The sequence below is a fragment of the Lathyrus oleraceus genome, chromosome 2, assembly GCF_024323335.1.
Source record: "Lathyrus oleraceus cultivar Zhongwan6 chromosome 2, CAAS_Psat_ZW6_1.0, whole genome shotgun sequence".
NCBI classification, from domain to species: Eukaryota; Viridiplantae; Streptophyta; class Magnoliopsida; order Fabales; family Fabaceae; genus Lathyrus; species Lathyrus oleraceus.
Genome location: NC_066580.1, coordinates 398,133,153 through 398,152,872, shown reverse-complemented (window position 1 = coordinate 398,152,872; position 19,720 = coordinate 398,133,153). Strand labels below are relative to the sequence as shown.

The 19,720-nt window shown below is 33.1% G+C and overlaps 1 protein-coding gene across 1 annotated transcript; it reads left to right on the top strand.

Annotated features, from left to right (window-relative positions):
• Positions 1 to 16,031: 16,031 nt before the first annotated feature.
• Positions 16,032 to 19,296, top strand: LOC127119716 (probable beta-D-xylosidase 6). Its single transcript, XM_051050018.1, has 6 exons — positions 16,032 to 16,861; positions 17,057 to 17,223; positions 17,341 to 17,438; positions 17,547 to 17,894; positions 18,003 to 18,419; positions 18,512 to 19,296. The coding sequence occupies exons 1-6, from the start codon at positions 16,142 to 16,144 to the stop codon at positions 19,117 to 19,119; spliced, it is 2,358 nt and encodes a 785-aa protein (XP_050905975.1). The 5' UTR covers positions 16,032 to 16,141; the 3' UTR covers positions 19,120 to 19,296.
• Positions 19,297 to 19,720: the final 424 nt, after the last annotated feature.

Genomic DNA, 19,720 nt, shown 5'->3' with positions numbered 1-19,720 from the left:
AATTTGAATTTGCACTCCTCCAAACATAAAAGTTTAAGTATACATCTTTAAATTGATCATGCAATTTGAATGGATTTCATATCATAAAAAATGAGCAAGTTATGATCTTGGGAAGTTGATCTCCAAATTAGGGTTTAGACAAAATGACCTATAATCTTTCACCATAAAAAATGACTTTCCAAGAAAAACTAGCTCTTGACCTCAACATAAAAGTTGTTTGGAATGTCATTTAGAGTAACGTTTCTCTTGAAATCATTTTCATATGACAAAAATTGTAGTAGATAGGGTCTAGGGAACCCAAGTTTTGACAGTTGATTTCCTCTGATCAACCACCATGAACCATCTTGCTAGCTTGACATTCTATTGATTTTTGGGACTCATGGAGGGTCATATATGCATAAGATGATGAAATTTGGAATATTCCTTGAAATATTTGATCAATTGATAAAGAAACTTGTTGAAGAAGTCACATAAGATACCCAGATGAATTAGGGTTTCCAAGGCAAACCAACTCCAAACTCTTGATGATTTCTTGATCAAAATAACATGTGAAGATTATGGGGATCCATATATGATACTTAGAGCCAATTTAAACCAATTCTTGATTGAGCTCCTTGCATTGAGGGTCTCAAACCCTAGATATGAGCTTGATAGCGCATAGGTGGGCATGTGCACTACCTACAAAAGAGTTAAACTATACAATGACATATTTTTGGTATTTTGGTTAGTAAGAAAAGAAAAATGAAGTATGATGCAATCAAATGTGCTTGGTGATCTCTCCCAATGCAAACCCAATGAATGAGGGGTAAGGAGGATGCCAAGTTGTGATCCCAATGCTAATGCATATGATGAGATAACATGAGGGACCTTAGGGGTCAAAATTGGGGTCTTACAAGTTCTGAGTCTTAGCTTATTATATGTATGTTATGCTATGTTATGCCCGCACGTTATGATATGTTATTTATGCATGTTTAGAGTTTGTATGGCATAATGTTCCATATTTATGGATATGTTACACCTGATATGATGCATGAATGAGATATCGTGGATGATTTTCATATGGATGATATATTCTTTCGAAGAGTATGGCTTATTTTCTTTCAGTGTAAAGTTTAGCGGGCCTTCGGAAAGTGACTTTTGAAGGATGGGTTCTTGAATTGTTAATGATGATGGGTTTGTTTGTAGGGTACCAAGTACAGTTGGGCTTTTATAAGATGTCAATCAAAGTTGGGATTTTGGGTTGAATGCCAAATGAGGTTGGGATTTTTGGATGTAGGTGCCAAGTAAGATCGGGCTTTTGTGTGGTTCCAAGTAAGATTGGGCTTTTGTAAATATTAGATTCATGATATGAGAACGTGCTATATGAATGAGATGATATGCATGATTTGACGCTAGAGCGTAACGACATGATTAATGCATGACAATGATTTAAATGTTTCCACAAGTTCCCCTGTGGTGGGTCGTGGATTGTTAGGGCTTAGAGAGGTTGTTCGTGTAACCAAAATATTTTGTCAAAAGGTGGTAGGTTGTTACGCTAGCATGTCTTCCCGATACTTGTTTTAAACTTGACGATTGTTGATGTATGGCAGAGCTTGTATGCTTCTTGACAGTATTAAGAGGGCATGTCCATGCAGTATTCTATAGTTTTCCCAGTCTGTTGGGGTATTTGAAGAGATTCTCCTCAATATGGGTTTTGAAGAAGCTTGTCTTTACTATGTGCTTAAGACGGCTTGTCGTTGTATAAGCCTTGGAGAGATTCGTCCTTAAATAATCGACCCTTGGAATGATATACCCCCGATGAACTATTTTTTGGAGCGATTTCTTTTCAAGCCTTGATGTGGTCCGCCCCAGATTGATTGAGCTTTGAAGGGTATTTCCTGAAAAGGAACTTGGATCCCATCATGTTGTAGTATGGCTTTGATATGGATTGCCCCAGTATTTGAATCTTTGAAAAGTATGCCCCGAATTAGGTGACTTTTTGGAGTGATTGGCCTCACTATTCCCTTGAGTTGGTATGCCCCAGTATGAGAGTATTGAAAGGTATGCCTCTGATCATGAGGGTCATGGATGTTATTTGACATAGGTGTGTCAAATATTGAAATGTTTTGCCTCTAATCAATAGGATCTTCAGATGATGTGCCCCTAGGATCATAAGGATTTTCCCCCTAATTGGAAGGATCCTTAGGTGACTTGCCCCTAGTCAGGAATGTCTCGAAGTGGTGTGCCCCTGTTCAGACCATTGTTGATATTTTCTTGGTGCTAAGTATTGATTTGTGAGAAAATGTTCTTTTTGAGAAGTAGTTCTAACATCATGCTAATGCAAGTTTTTAAAATTGAAAATTGTTATGGAAAATAGATAAGGTGTATACAGATGATATCTGGCCATGAGGTTGGCATAAATGAAGATGTTAAAATGTAGTTAGTGATGATTTAACAAACATTCAGAGTCAGTTTAACACAAATTTTGTTGAGTATGCTTTCATAGTGAACCTAGCTTCAATTAGGACTTTTAAATGTTATAACATGGCTTGGTTCACGGTTTATGAAACAAAAGATATAAGGCTCAAATTTTAATTTTATCCCACCCCTTCTCCTTAATGATCTTCATTCCTATATCCAATTAATTCAACAAATGCATTTAGTATGCAAGAGAATTTTGATAGATAATGATGGATGTAAATGTAATGGTTCAAACACTAATGAGATTCTTGAGGTGGCAGTCACCTACTTTCACTTACAAGCTTGTTTATGTTTTTTTTTGTTTTTTAATCCCTATTTTTGCATGGACCAATTCTTTTGAAATTATGGTCCATTGGGATGCCCTAAATTTTGCCTAAGTCAACTTATTTTTAGTTTTTGACTTAGCGAGCTTTTTTTTTTAAAATAATGCTCTAACTTTGGCCTAAGTAAAAAAAAATTGGTCGTTTCCTTTTTTTGACTTAGCGGACTCTTTTTGAAATAAATCATGTGTGATTTTTCTTTTGATTAGAAAGTTTTGACTGCCATGTTAGTTATTGCTAGCTTTGTCTTTATTGCTTCCTCGATGTTGAATGATGTGAGGAAGAAGATGTTGCTTGAACCTCTTACTGATGCGATTATGGAATGGTTCTCTTGAGACTATAATGCATCATTGACTTAATTGAAACTACCCTACCCCTGTTTAATATTAAGGGTTTTTATAATTGAAAAAGAAACACCAACTTCTGGCTCGAGGGGGTTGACTATGGATTAACTCCTTATTTCTCCAATGTTTGGGGAAATGAAACAATGCCTTACATCGTCAGCCCGATCTTACTATTAAAGCATACATCAACAAATTCAGTTGTTTATTACATCATTCTCCTCTTAAGTTTGTCAAGAGGTAAAAAGTGAAATGGAAAAGCTTTGTTTTTTATATGTGGTAAGTGATGGCATAGAAGAGAGTGTAAACGAATGGATTGACCTAAAAAACATGCATGCTCATTTTATTTGAATTACTAATCAAAGAGTACAAATACAAACAACCCTTAGCAAATAAGAAATTACAATTGGCAATGATAATGTCTATTGATCTTAAGGACGAGCTTCCTTGTTGATCCATTGACTTTATGAGACGCTTCTTGAAGTTCTTGTACTTGTAAAGATAAGGGATGATTGTTCACCAATGGGACTCCTTTTTCGAAATTCAAATGCAAGTCTTGTACTTTGTTCTCACATCGGGCATTCTCATCATAACTTATAGGATATGGACGAGGAGGGGGATCATGGAGTTGTAGTTCCACTAGGGCACCTCTGAGCAAAGGCTTCAACAATTAACCATAAGACTTTGGTATAGGATCCAAGTTTTTTCCAATATTCCTTTGTTGTGATTGATGGAGCACATGGGGTTGCTGCTGAAGTAGATACTGTTGCAGACTTTGTTGAGACAGCATCATCCAGGGTTGTATTTGAGGCTCTAGGTAGGTCGTGGCTTGCATGGCGAAGGGTTACCTTCTCTATTCAATGGTACTTTTGCCTCTTGAGTTCCTCCATATTTTCTTGAGATATCCTTTGAGTTCGTTTGTGAGTATCGGGAAACCTCTTAGCTCTTGACAGTTTTTTCTCGAGCTTGGGTTTTAGCTTCTCACATATTATCAATCCAAACCAATGACAATTTAATATAATAGAGTAATAAGGAGAATAGAATGTAAAATAAAATGAATAAATGAAAAGCAGTAAAACAGATAAATAAATACAAAGCAACCAATCCAAGAAAACACACAAAACGCTAAAATCGTAGATTATGACATACTCTCTTAAGGGAAAGTGTAAGAACTCCCCAGCAGAGTTACCAACTGTCTCGGCTGAAAACATCACAGAGTCGCCACCATCCTTTATTCGGAAGTCGGTTAAGTAAGGGGAAGTGTAAGACCCCCAATTTGACCCCTAAGATCCCTCATGCTATCTCATCATATACACTAGCATTGAGATCGCACCTTGGCATCCTCCTTACCCCTCATTCATTGGGTTTGCATTTGGTGAAATCACCAAGAACTTTTGATTGTATCATACTTCGTTTTTCTTTATTTTACTAACCAAAATACCAAAAATATGTCAATGTATAGTTTGTTGATTTTGTAGGTAGTGTGTATGCTCACCTATGCTCCATCAAGATCATATCAGGGTTTGAGACCCTCAATGCAAGGAGCTCAATCAATAATTGGTTTACTTTGGCTGTAAGTGTCATATATGAATCCCCATGATATTCACGTGTCATTTTTATCAAGAAATCATCAAGAATTTGGACTTTGTTTGCCTTGGAAACCCTAATTCATCTGGATATCTTGGGTGACTTCTTCAACAAGTTTCTTCAACATTTGATCAAATATTTAAAGGGATACTTAACATTACATCATCTTATGCATATATGATCCTCCATGAGTCCCAAAGATTAAGAGAATGTCAAGCTAGCAAGTTGGTTCATGGTGGTTGACTAAAGAAAGTCAACTGGTTAAAACTGGGGTTCCCTAGACCCTATCTCCTACAAACTTTGTCATATGAAAATTATTCCAAGAGAAACGTTACTCTAAATGACATTCCAAACAACTTTAATTTTGAGGTCAAGAGCTAGTTTTGCTTGGAAGGTCATTTTTTATGGTGAAGGATTATAGGTCATTTTGTCTTAACCCTAGTTTGGAGGTCAACTTCCCAAGATCATAACTCACTCATTTTGTATGATATGAAAGCCATTAAAATGTCATGATCAAATTAAAGATTTCTACTTCAACTTTTATGTTTGGAGGAAGTGCAAATTCAACTTGCAAATACATGTGCCAAGAGGAAACATTATAGGTCATTTTGGGCCAATACCATTGAACAAGTGATTTTCCTCAACTCCTAAAATGCATAACTCCTTCATCCCAAATCCAAATGAGGTCAAATTTATGACCCATTTGAAGTTATTTGGAATAGCTACAACTTTGATGAAGGAACTGTTCTCATTTGAAGCCCATAGAAAACGTTATCAAGGTGGAAGAAGTGAACATATGGCTTGGTACTTAGAATTTTTTTTGATATGTTTGATTTTCCAAATTTCCACCTCAAAATTCATCATGGTCCAAGCTTCAAATGAAAAAGTGTGCAACATAAAAGTTGTTCCTCTTGATCTAGCCTTTCCAAAAAGTCCAAAATCATCTCATTTGGACAAAGGATGAATGACTTGTGCATGGGTTAAAGTTGAAGGACCATTTGGATAATTTCATTTTCCACTTTTCATACACGAATGCATGGCTTGACAACATGATTTCAGCATGGCTTACACTCAATTTTGGACCTTGGTGCATCACTTGATGGGCCTATCACACACCCATGCAAGCATGCAAGAGAGATTTTCGAGTTTTGCCAAAAATGGAAGTGTGCAATTATCAATCCCATTGGCCTATAAATAGAAGCTCTCTTGCTCAGAAATAAGGACCTCATGTGTAAGCTTTGATTCAGCAACCCTAAACCCTCACCATTAAAGGATAAGTTTGAAGATTTTCTTAGAAAATCGAGTTTGAATCTCCCACTGTTTTTGAGATTGAAACTCCAAGAGTCCATCCCTTTCCTTGATCCATTTCTATTCCATTAAGCATCTGAACAAAGGCCAAGCATAATTGAGAGCAAGATCGTACCAATCTGAAGCTCCATTGAAGGTATTTTCCATATTTTTCCACTCTTCGATTCTCTCTTATTTCTCCACTATTCTTATTGATTTTTGGTTGTCTGAAGTCCTACCAATATAGGCAACAAGATTGAGTTTCTTAGAGGTCAAATCGAAGCAACTCAGATCATGATCCTCAAAATTCAACTCCCTGTATCTTCCTATATACTTGGAGTTAGACAAAATTGAGGTCAGATTCGAGTTTCTGAGCATTTTTTCTTTAAACCCATGTCTTGCTTTTTCATTTTGGTGATGGTTGAAGGTGGACCGGTCCGGTGAGATTCACCGGAGAAGAAGACCGGAGCTCTGGCTCCGAAGATGCGTTGGCAAGTCTCTGAACCACATGATTCATTCATTTTGTTTTAATCTTAGGCGTTGGTTGTGATTACCACGTGTGCTGCGCAGTTGACTAAAGACCTTATGGAATGCGCGATTGGGACCATCTGATCTGCCACCTCAATTAATGAGGGAGATCAGATGGTGCACGTTTTTTTTTTATTTTCTGATTTTCATTTTAATTGCTTTATTTTCATTAATTCATATTAATTTTAATATTGATCCAAAAAATATGAGACTTTCACCAAAAAATTTCAAATATTTTTCTCTTTCATTTTCTGAATTAAAATTATTTTTCTGATCAATATTAATATTTTTCATGATTTAATTGTTTTTATGCATATTTTTAATTGTTTAAAAATACTTTTGACTTTCCAAAAATTATGAAATTTTTTCTCCAAGGTCCTTTGACCTTGTTGGACCTATGATAAATCGCTTGGCCATTTATTTGGTGTTTTGATGAGGTTTTAGGTTTTTGATCAAACATAATTTAATTTAATGCTTTTTTAATTGATTTTTAATTGTTTAATTGTGAATAAATTGTGTTGAGATATTTTTATTGACTTGTGAAGTTTGACTATTGTGTTTGGGCCTTGGTCAAGGTTGATTTGACATTGTTGGATTAAAATCATTGGATTTAGGGGATTGATGAAATGTATATTTCATCTCCCAAAATGAATGAATGATTTTAATTTGATAAAATTCCTCCCATGACCAATTTGTGTTTGTCTCATTTCCCCTCCCTCTCATCTTCAATCACATTCTGTTCTATCCATTTCATTGACCAATGATATCTCTACATCCTAAGGCTAATTGGTTCATAAACCAATACAAGTATGGATGAGATTAAGTCCATCCTTTTGCCATTTTCTTTTTAAGTTTTGTATGTTTTAGGAGTATGGTTCATTATACCATATCTCTAACATGTATTAACACTAAAATTTATATTGCCCGGTCTCAAATAGTTGTGACTTCTACATAAGTCTAATTACGGTTGCTTAACATAGCGCTAAATTTTGACCCAAAAGCATAGCATTTTAGTAAGTGAGATTGTAAGTCTCCCCCCTTTCATGGTATTGTATGGAAACTTGGCCTTTTTTCCTTCCTTTGCAAGATGTCTTGGTTCAAGGATCCATGCTTGTGAATAGAGGGTTGAGTGTTCTCCAAAGAATGACTTAAACAATTAAAAAGCAAAAACAATACTAACATCTAATCAACTAACATTTGACTAACTTTTAATATCAAGTCATTTACCTTATGCGCTTTAAAATGCAAGCCCTTTTATCATTTGCCATTATTCATATCATTTAACTTGTTTATTTTAATGTCATTTTTACTTTTCTCACTTGAGCCATGTATTGTGAATATATTGTGATTGTATATACTTGTTTGTGTATTTTGTTTGTGTTTGTGATCTTAGGACCTTAATGTACATAATAATAACAAAAACTCTTAAAAAATTGTTTGTGTGGACTGTTGAATTTGATCTGAGACTTGGACTTAGAATTAGGCAACACTCCCTATGCAAAAGGACTTGACCAATGCCAACTTTTCTGAAGCCAAGCCATTGTGAATTGAACTTTCATATGATGCAAGTATTGGGATCCACTTGAGTTCATCTGCTACATGATCTTGATGAAAATGTGACTTTGAACCTATGTCTAATGCCTTATTTTGAGCCATTCAAGGAGTATGTCATCTGATACATGGAGAAGATTATGAAGAAGACTATGAAGTTGCTAGCTTGGATGTGGCTATCTTTATTTGATGCCTTGCTCTTCATCTGGCTATTTGTGTATTGATATTGCTTAATTTTAAAGTCTAAAGGAAAAGTGGGTTTCTATATGACATTCTTGTCTATTGGATTGCATCCCATTGGTCAGATCTTTTCAACTCTTAAATTTTAAATTTTTGTTTAGGATTAGTCTCTTCATCTCCTCCCACTTCTTAGATTTCAAATTTATCCCCTCTTTCAAAATCTTCTTTGCTTGTGATTTATAAATTTAGACTTTATTGCAAATTAGAAACTTTGGCCTTAGGCCATTGCATTTTTTTAAACTATTTTTCTTAATCAAACTTCTAAATGAACTTAACCATATTTGACTTAAAATTTCAAAAGACAAAAAGAACCAACACTCACTCAAACTCTTTTAGGCCCTTTGTGCCTCTCTTAAACTTAATTTTTTTGTTAAAAAGTAATTCACTCACTTTGAAATTGATACCATGAATTACGAGGTTTTGATCCCTCATTTTTTATGTTGATACGTAGGCACAAGTCCGAAGGTCTTGTCAAACACAAAAATATAATTAATGAATTCTTTTCTCATCTCCCCTCTCTATTTATTGCAAACATTTTTTATACCAAAAACACATACATACATAAAAAAGGCTCCCTAAGAGTATCAGGGACACTTTGGGTGCTCACACCTTCCCTCTGTGTAACCAACCCCCTTACCTATAATCTCTGGCATTTTATTAGTTTTGATTTGAAAACTTCTTATGTTTTGGTTTTGTTCGTACTTTTCCCTTTTCCTTTGGAAACAATAAAAGCGCGGTGGCGACTCTGGTTTTATTGACGTTAAGTTTATCCATAGCTTAATGGTCATGAATGTACCGCTACAGGAAGGTGTTAGGCACCCCTTACCTCCATTGCACTTAATGGGATCCTCCTCTAATTTTAGAGTTAGTGTGTCCTTAAGATGTTTGCTTTATTAATTATTATTGGTTAATTATTTATCTATTTATTGAAAATTATTTTATTATTTAAATGAAAATTGATTAATTGAGAAAAAAATGTTTTTGATTACTGTACTCGCTAGAGTCTTACAACTATATGCCTACATACGCTCAAATTTATTGAAGGATCAGAGTCCCGTAGTTCGTCTTCAAAAATGTTGGTTGATTGATTGTTTTTATCCCTTGAAAGTTCTCACACGCATCGGGGGCGGAGAAGTAATTAATTTTGAAAAATATCTCAATACATTAGGGCAGAGGACTTATAATTTTAGGTGAGTTTAGATTGATTTTATCTCAATTGATTATTTTCAAAATTATAATTATATATTTTTTTAAGAAAATAAATTAAAAGGTAATTATATAAACCTAAATATTATATCCCTTATCCCTATTTTTTTTATCCCTTAAACACTAAAATTTCCTTAGAGATTTATCCCATGATTATCCCTGTTATTGATTAAAAATAAATAAATAAAATAAAATATTTAATTTCTTTCTGAAAATAAATATTATATGTTTATATGACATACCCCTTTTGATTGATTGAAAAAAATCTAACTACTTTGATTTAAGAAAGTAAACCCATAGTGATATTATATATATGTGTGTATATATATATATATATATATATATATATATATATATTATAGATATTATATATATATTATATATATAATATATATATAATATATATATATATATATATATATATATATATATATATATATATATATTATATATATATTATATATATATATATATATATATATATATATATATATATATATATATATATATTATATATATATATATATATATATATATATATATATATATAGTTATTTTAACAAAGATATTAAAAGTTTAATTATATAATATCAAAGATCATATACCTTATCCATGATGTTTGTCCCTTGATTTATCCCTTGGTTTTGTCCCTTGTTTTTATCCAAAAAAATTATTATAGAATTTTATCTTATTTAACTATTAATTTATTTTAAAAAATAAATTAAAAGGATAATTATATAAACTCAAGTATTATAACTCTTAGCCATAATTATTTATCCATAAAATCCTAAAAATTTATCCCTATTTATTGTCCCAAAAATTACCCCAAAATTATCCCTAAATCACCCCATAGTTATCCCATAAATTTGTATCCCTTAAAATCCTAGGATTTTATCCCATAAAATTATCTCATATTATCCCGAAAATTATCCCATTTATTTACATTAATTGATTAATATCTCATAATTAATCTCATTATTATTATTTTATTTATATTAACCAATTTAAGAATTAATCCCTAATTCCAATCTACCTTATTATTCTAAAATTACTCCATAACATTAATTATATTTTTGCTAATTATAATTATCTAAGTAATTATATATATATATATATATATATATATATATATATATATATATATATATATATATATATATAATTTAATCCCTAATTGTATTAAACCCCTAAATTATTTTAATCATTTTATATTATAACCCTAATTAATAATCATTTTAAAAATACTAATTAACCTTAAATATCCAAATAAAATTAACTTAATTAATCACTAATCAATCATAAAATATAAATATTAATTATATTTGCTTTGGACTTTTAATATTTGATTAGTAAAAAATATTTTCTTATTATTGGGATTTGGACTCAAGTTGTTTTTTTCTTAATAAAAAAATGTTACAAATTTCTTTTTAATTTGAAATAGTTTAGAAATAGTTTATAATTTTTTTTTGTTGATACTTTTAGTTTTGATTATGATACTAAAAAGATTTGCTCACAATGTTTGATTTTAAAAAATTAGATTTAGAATATTAACTTAGAAAAAAAAGGATTTATGATATTTAGTTTTTTTGAAAAAGATTTATGATGTTTGTAAAAAAAATGTTATTTATGATATTAATTTTAAAAGGATTTGTGATATTAGTAAAAAAGGATTTGCTTAAAATATTTGACCTCCTAACGTTTATTAGAAAAAATTGATTTAAAAAGTTATTTTAAAAAAAGGAATTAGATTTATAATACTAATTTAAAATGATTTTAAATTTGAATAGAAAATTGTTATGTTCTTTTATTTTATTGTTTATTTGAAACATTTTATTTGAAACGAGTAGTGATTTGATACGACACACTCTGTAATTCCCCGTATTTCCTTAAATACTCAAATTCCTATTAATTAGGATCAATTGAGTTCCTATGTGCTCTAAAAAGTTATCAATTGGGATAAATAGAGTAAATAGTGAATTCAGATTGACTTAATTAATATTAATTGGGATTGACCTTTTATTATTTGGGACATTTTGATAACACTGATAATGGGTTAATAGCTCTAGTAGAACAAATATTACAAGTGTAGTGCCACTTGAGATATTTATTATTGGGTAACCTTGTTCTAACCACATGTTTCTTGTGGCAAATGGTGGCCACTTGTTTATACCTCTTACGACCTACCCATATGCCATTTATTTTCTCTATGCATCAGACAAGTGAATAGAGAGAAAGAAGAAGCTCAAGAGAAGAAGAGGAAACAAGCTAGTAGAGAAGAGGAAGAAGAAAAGCTTGGACAAATCAAGGGCTTGGAATCATCACCATCATCTTCATATCATCATCTCATCCTCAACAACTTCTCCTCTTCCATTTATTGAGGTGGGTTCTAGTTAGAAACCCTAAGATTTCTAGGGATTAAGGTTGTAGAATCATAGGTTGATTATAAGAATCCATGCTATATGATGAATGTTTTCTCTTGGTTTTGTTGATTTCCATGAACAAGTGCTTGATATGCTCTTCATGATTGTTGTGGCTAAATGATTAGTTATAGTTGTGGTTATGAACTTGAAACCCATGATATATATATATATATATATATATATATATATATATATATATATATATATATATATATATATATATATATATATATATATATATATTATATATATATATATATATATAAAGTATGTTGAAGGATGGGTTTTGTTGGAAGAAGAAATGTGTTATTGGTTAGAAGAGTGACAAAGTTATGCAGGTGGAAATCTATGTGATACAGAAAGCATTTATGAGGAAATGGTAAGGACCAATTGATTGGTCCTGAGTGTTTCCTCCAAGTCAACCGATTGGTCACACACTCAAAGCTGGAAAATATGGAATTTTGCTGAGAACCAATCGATTGACATACTCCTCTAATTGATTGGCCAAACTTTCTGTTTTGCAGAAAAGGAAATTTTAGCAGGACCAATCGATTGACAGGGGATTACAATCGATTGCATAAACTTTCTGCTTTGAAAAATTGGAAATTTTTCATGAGCCAATCGATTGACACTGAGGATCAATCAATTAATCCTTTGTAATCTTTGAAAAACTGAAATGTGAGAGGAACCAATCGATTAGGCTTCCCCAACCAATCAATTGGCTTATGCCAAAAACTTCAAAATCCATTTCTTAAAGGTTTCTAAGTGCATTCCTTCAACCATTAATCATTTGTGATGCTATGGTTGTATTGAATCTATGTTAATTGTGAAAATTACATAATGAATCTAGTGAGTTAACCTAGGATTGGTATTAGGCCGTAAGTTAGGTTTATAACTTAGATAACATTAAAAGGCGACATTCATTCGTACGATGCTTATGTGGAGGTCGTGGACGAATGGTTGCCATAGTTGAGAATGAGACGCTTTGTATGGAACATGCCATGTTGTTGCTTGTGTATTTTGGTGAATGGAGTCACCTGTGATTGATGAATCTTATTATGATTTGTGGAATCGATCATGTATTCAGAATGTTTTACCCTTGGTGGTGCACATCTCTATTTGATATGCTTAGATGAGTAAGCAATAGGATGTGAGACCGATGATTCGTGCCTCAATTGGGTTTGATCCCCAACCACGGCGGACGTGGGGGAAAGGTGGACACCTAAGTGGGTTAGTGTCCTATACGGTGAAAGATACCTTAAGTGGGTTAGAGTCCCATACGGTGAAAGATACCCTAAGTGGGTTAGAGTCCCATACGGGTGACGGTCGCTTGAAATGAGTTTGGAACTCATAGAGGACCCGATATCCACCGCGAAAGTTGAATCATATGAGCATGCATGAACTGGGCTTGCCCTAGACGTAGGTCCGCCCAGGGATTGATGTTTCGTGAATCTAAATAATGATCTTGTTTGAGTTGCGAGAACTCAGGTGCATGTTGCCATACATTATGAGTTAGTTCCCCATCACTTAAGTTTTTTTCCCTTGTTGACTTGAATTGGATATTGATTAGAAAACCCTGTAGAGTCGAGTGAACCCATAAGATAGGGAATCCACTGAGATTTTTATCTCACCCCATGTTGTTGATTATTTTTAGGTGGTTCTGAGCAGGTGAAGGGTAAGGACAAGATAAAGTGATGTCTTGCTTACCTGATGTTCGGATGGTTACTTCGCTGTGTATATATTTTTGAGATCATTGTATAATAATCTAGCTCCTAGTTTTATTTTGGGCACTTTTGTGTACGTTTTGTGTCATGTTATGTTTCTTTTGGGCATGCAAATATGTACATTGTTGCCGCTAGGCGCTTATGTATTTCAGTACCAATATTATACTATGTATAATATGTATTATAGACATGTATTATATGTGGGTGTTACACACTCAAAACGTACAATTTACACAGCAGGTCCAAAAAAATAAGGTTAAACAACAACATATTTTTATACAAAATAAATAAATATGGATGAAGGACCAACCTACAAGAAGGATTTCCCTGGTTTTAGCACAGCTAAAGTTTCTCTTTTCTCCTTTCTCCTTCTTTCCACTTTCTACCGCTTTTCGTCTTGATGCTTGTTGGAATTTGAACTGCCGAGATGTCCGAAGCTTAGGGTTTTAGTGTTGTTGTTCTTCGATGTGAAGAACAACGACTTTAGGGATAATAAATTTGTCAATTGTGGATGATGAAAAGTGTGAAAAATATGTTCTATTTATAGGTAAAATTAGGTAAAAAAAATTAAATGAAATTGAATTGTTTAGGAAAGATTTCATTTAACCCGATTCTACCTATTTCTTAGAGCCCAAGCTAATGAATCTGGATGGATTCATGGCTTTGTGAATTTACAAAAAAAAATATTTTATATAAATAAAAATAATCTAATAATCTAATGATGATAAAAGATTTTTATTTTTTTTTATTTTTATATGATATTTTATGCATAAAATAATGATTTTAATGAAAAAATAATATTTTAAAAAATACATTAATAACAAATACGAAAATTAATAATAAAATGATAAAAAAATACTAGAATTGAGAAAGGTGGGATTTGAACGCATAATCTCTCATTCTTACAATTCCTTGCCCATGCTCTATCATCCATTAGACCATTGCACTCATTTAAAATAAAATGACACTTCTAAATACTTAAATAAAAACAAACAATTTTATAATAATTTAAATACTTAGATAGCTAAAATATTTTTAGCAAATAATAACTAAATTGTTAGCTTAACTTTTAATAATATGTAAAACCTCCTAAATTATTAATCTATAATTTTATTAAATAAGTAACATCCTAATATAATATTTATATTTAATTTCCTTCTAAATAATATAATCTAATGAGATATAATATTCTAATTACCAGTCCTATTTATTTTTTATAAAAATTAATTTTAATAGTTATAAACTCTTTTTTTAGCATAATCCTACAAATTATGTTATTTTGAAAAATCTAAATAATACCTCTAAACTAAAATCAACTCATAATAGGGATTAAGAAGTCAAAATGGTCCCCCCTTAATTTTTTAGGTCCTGAGGTTGAATAGCTGATTGGTATGTCCCAGACATGTTAATTTTAATTGAATAGTAGAAAGAAGATGTGGTCAAAAATTAGGGTACGACATAAAGGATATGAACAAATCTTATTCCATTATGAATAGTGACAAACTGGACACAAACTCCAATAAAAATAAGCTTTGAATGGAGATAATAAACAAAAAATGTGATAAATGTCATCAAAGTAAAAATACTTTAATTAAAAATACTTGAAGAATTTAAAGAGTGGACGCAGAATCACACATCATCTCACAAACGGTTTCTCTCGGTGACTTGGATACTTTAGTTCTATAAAGAATATATGAAATTTGCGACCTTGATACCAACAATGAGATCGACTATATATATTAATAAAATAGTAAACATCACCAACGACTATTTCCACAGAATTTGACACGTCTACCATTATGTGGGCTTCAACGCTCTAACTTGCTTCCATGCGTCATTAATGTTTAAATGACTACAAACCATCAATTATGTTGATAACTGCCTTTGAACAATCTATCTGCTTATGGTCGAATCCTATAATGTTGTTGAGACATATTCACATCACCTAATCTTTGGACTTGAGAATATCTTAAGTCTCTAACATCTGGTAACGTTGTTCAACGAGAGAAAGAAGTGAATGATTGCAGAGGAATTGGTGACATTAGGGTTATATATAAAATTGAAAATTGAAAATTATTATGCGAAAAAATTTGTTAATTCATCCCTAAAATCCCAAATACATAAGAAATCTAAAATTAGGTCAAATGAAGAGTTCAGATGGTTTAAAAAAAATCTCTAAAACCTTACTCTCTTACAATTTTTTTAATAGTGATATTTACAATTGTTCGTATTTATGTTTTTTTAAAGAAATTTAAATAATTTATTTAAAGATAAAAGAATTACTATTTTTAAACTAAGCCCATTTATATAAGTATTACTAGAAAAATGGAGTACTATTTACCAAAAAAACTACTAGTAAGTTAGAGCAATCATTGATGTTACTTGTTAACACCACTTCACACCTATTTTTGTCAGTGCATTAAACTGTACTTCAACTCAGTCAAAGTAGCAAACTAAACTAACCAAAAAGGCAAAAGATGTTGCATCATCAACCAACTTCCATCTTCTTCTTCACACTCTTACTCATCCACCTCCCTCAATTCACCACACCAACTCCATTTCCCGATTACCCATGCAAACCACCGCACCACAACCACCCATTCTGCGACCAATCTCTTCCAATTCAAACCAGAGCAACCTCCCTCATCTCCCTCCTAACCCTCTCCGACAAAATCAACCAACTCTCCAACAATGCTTCCTCCATCCCCACTCTCGGCATCCCGTCTTACCAATGGTGGTCCGAGTCTCTCCACGGCATCGCAACTAACGGTCCCGGCATTAACTTCAACGGCACAATCAAATCCGCAACTGATTTCCCTCAAGTTATTGTTTCCGCTTCTTCGTTTAACCGTTCGCTGTGGTTTTTGATTGGATCTGCTGTGGCTGTTGAAGCTAGGTCTATGTATAATGTGGGACAAGCTGGGTTGACTTATTGGGCACCTAATGTTAATATCTTTAGGGATCCTAGATGGGGGAGAGGACAGGAAACTCCTGGGGAAGATCCTATGGTGGCTTCTGCTTATGCTGTGGAGTTTGTTAGAGGGTTTCAAGGTGTTGAGGGAATCAAAAAGGTGTTGAGTGATCGCGATGATGGTGGTGGTGATGATGAGATTATGTTGTCTGCTTGTTGTAAACATTTTAATGCTTATGATTTGGAGAAATGGGGACAGTTTGCTAGGTATAATTTCAATGCTGTGGTGAGTTTTTTTTTTTGTATTTTTTGTTTTGGTCTATGTAGCATCAATGTTTTAGATGTGGTTGGTTGCATATGTTTGGATAAACAACTTAATTAGTGAAGTGCTTATGAGTTATAAGTTATAACATAAACTCTTATTAGTTAAGTGCTTATAACTTATAAGTAATTCAACTGGATTCATTTGTCATATTCATAGGTATCACAGCAGGATTTGGAAGACAGTTACCAGCCACCGTTTCGTGGTTGTGTTCAACAAGGGAAAGCGAGTTGCTTGATGTGTTCGTACAATGCAGTTAATGGTGTTCCCGCTTGTGTTAGTGAGGATCTCATGGGACTGGTTAGAAACAAGTGGGGATTTGAAGGGTAAGGATTTGAGGTATTTCTGAAAGTTGAATTTGTGTGGTTGAGAAAACACTAGAAAAATGAAAAAGAAGGATTTTTGTTGATTATTAAGATTGGTGAATTTGAATTTGAGTGTAGGTACATTACCTCAGACTGTGATGCTGTGGCTACTGTTTTTGAGTATCAGCATTATGCGAAATCTCCGGAGGAAGCTGTTGCGGATGTTCTCAAAGCAGGTATTTCTGTTTGTTGTCTTTTTAGATGAATGTTTGTGATGATTAACTGCAGAGCATTATATGAATTGGATAGTTTCCTAGTTATTTTAATTCGTCATTGATATTTAGGTGTGGATATTAATTGTGGAACATATATGCTTCGACACACTCAATCTGCCATTGAACAAGGAATGGTGAAGGAGGAAACTTTGGATAAAGCTCTTCTGAATCTTTTTTCTGTTCAAATGCGCCTTGGACTGTTTAATGGAGATCCGAGAAATGGCAAATTTGGCAAACTGGGACCTCAGAATGTTTGCACACCGGAACACAGAAAACTAGCACTTGAAGCTGCAAGGCAGGGAATTGTTCTGCTGAAGAATGACAATAAGTTTCTTCCCTTGGATAGGAGCGCTGGTGTATCCTTAGCTGTCATTGGCCCAATGGCAAATACAAGCAAATTAGGTGGCGGTTATTCGGGTATAGTTTTTCATATTGGAGCAATGTAATTTGTCAATCTTCATTTAACTGTTCAGTTCAATTCATGATGCTGAAAGTGAACCTTATATCTTTTACCTTATAATGTAGGAATTCCTTGCTCCCCCAAAAGTCTATACGACGGACTTAAAGAATATGCAAAGACGACATCCTACGCTTTTGGTTGCCGTGATGCACAATGCGACTCTGATGATGGTTTTGCTGAGGCTATTGACGTTGCAAAAGAAGCAGACTTTGTTGTTATAGTTGTCGGACTTAGTACAATACAAGAGACGGAGGATCTTGATCGAGTTAGTCTTCTTTTACCTGGTAAACAGATGGACCTTGTATCGCATATTGCTGCTGCTAGTAAAAGACCAGTGATTCTAGTTCTTACTGGTGGAGGACCCCTTGATGTCTCCTTTGCCGAAACAAATCAACTAATCGCAAGTATTCTTTGGGTCGGGTACCCTGGGGAAGCTGGTGGAAAAGCACTAGCTGAAATCATCTTTGGAGAGTTCAACCCAGGTAAGTATTTTATTAATAAATGAAAATGTTAGTCGAAATGGGTGTTGTTAATTCGATACACATAGTAAACATTTGAAGTTGATTTTGTTCAGCTGGAAGGCTTCCGATGACTTGGTACCCTGAGTCGTTTACCAGTATTCCCATGAATGACATGAGAATGCGTGCTGATCCTTCGCGTGGTTATCCTGGAAGGACCTATCGGTTTTACACTGGAAGTAGAATATACGGATTCGGGCATGGCTTAAGTTACAGTGATTTTTCATACAGGTTTTTGTCAGCTCCAAGTAAACTTAGTTTGTCTAGAATAACCAAAGGTGGTTTTCGAAAAAGTTTATTAAATAAGGCAGATCAAGAGGTTTATGAAGCTGATCATGTTCAAGTTGACGAGTTGCAAAACTGCAACTCATTGAGCTTTTTAGTGCGTGTTTCAGTGATGAACCTTGGTCATTTAGATGGAAGTCATGTGGTGATGTTGTTCTCAAAATGGCCTAAAGTTATATCAGGTTCTCCGGAAAACCAGCTCGTTGGATTCAGTCGAGTGCATACTGTTTCTAACGAACCTATTGAAACAAGCATTTTTGTGGATCCTTGTGAACACTTGAGCTTTGCAGATGAACAAGGAAAAAGGATATTGCCCTTGGGCAATCACATTTTGAACATAGGGGATGTAGAACACATTGTTTCTATTGAAATTTATTAATTATTACTCCTTCAGTTTATTTTTATTTTTACATGTCGTTTTTAACTTTTTTACACATATTACAACAATTAATAAATTGTGTTATGACATAGAGGTTTGCACTGAGGCTGTTTAGTTTCAAGGTTGTAGTCACAAGACAGAGACTTGTAATAAAACCTAGTAACATTTATTGGTCTACTTTTTCTCGATAAGGACGCATTTAACATGAAAAATAAACGTACAAAATTTAGCACGAACTCAAGATTTTATTATTCATTTTTAAGATAGAAAATTTTGCAATCAAACTCTGAGTATCACACATGGTCAAGAAGAGAGAAAGCAAAGAAACCTTCAATCTTTGTTGATGAAAACTGAACTCAGTTACAAGTAAGAGTCAGTTACAAGAATATATATTTATGCTACCTCTAACTAACTATAAACTAATTTGAGTTATTAAATATACTTAAAGTTATGAGACATTCTAACTATAGGTAATTTAAATAACTGCGATATCCGTGTAGATTACAAAGTCCTAACTTGGTTACAAATGATTGAAAAGAGGTAGCATGTAAGGATTTTGTGAACACGTTAAGACGCTGAAGGGTCCGGAAGCAGCTTTATG

Bases quoted from the DNA above. Each gene is read 5' to 3' on its own strand.
- LOC127119716 (XM_051050018.1), top strand. From the start codon at position 16,142: ATGTTGCATCATCAACCAACTTCCATCTTCTTCTTCACACTCTTACTC. The intron at 17,224-17,340 runs GTAAGGATTTGA...ATTTGAGTGTAG, and splicing joins AACAAGTGGGGATTTGAAGG to GTACATTACCTCAGACTGTG. The intron at 17,895-18,002 runs GTATAGTTTTTC...CTTATAATGTAG, and splicing joins ATTAGGTGGCGGTTATTCGG to GAATTCCTTGCTCCCCCAAA.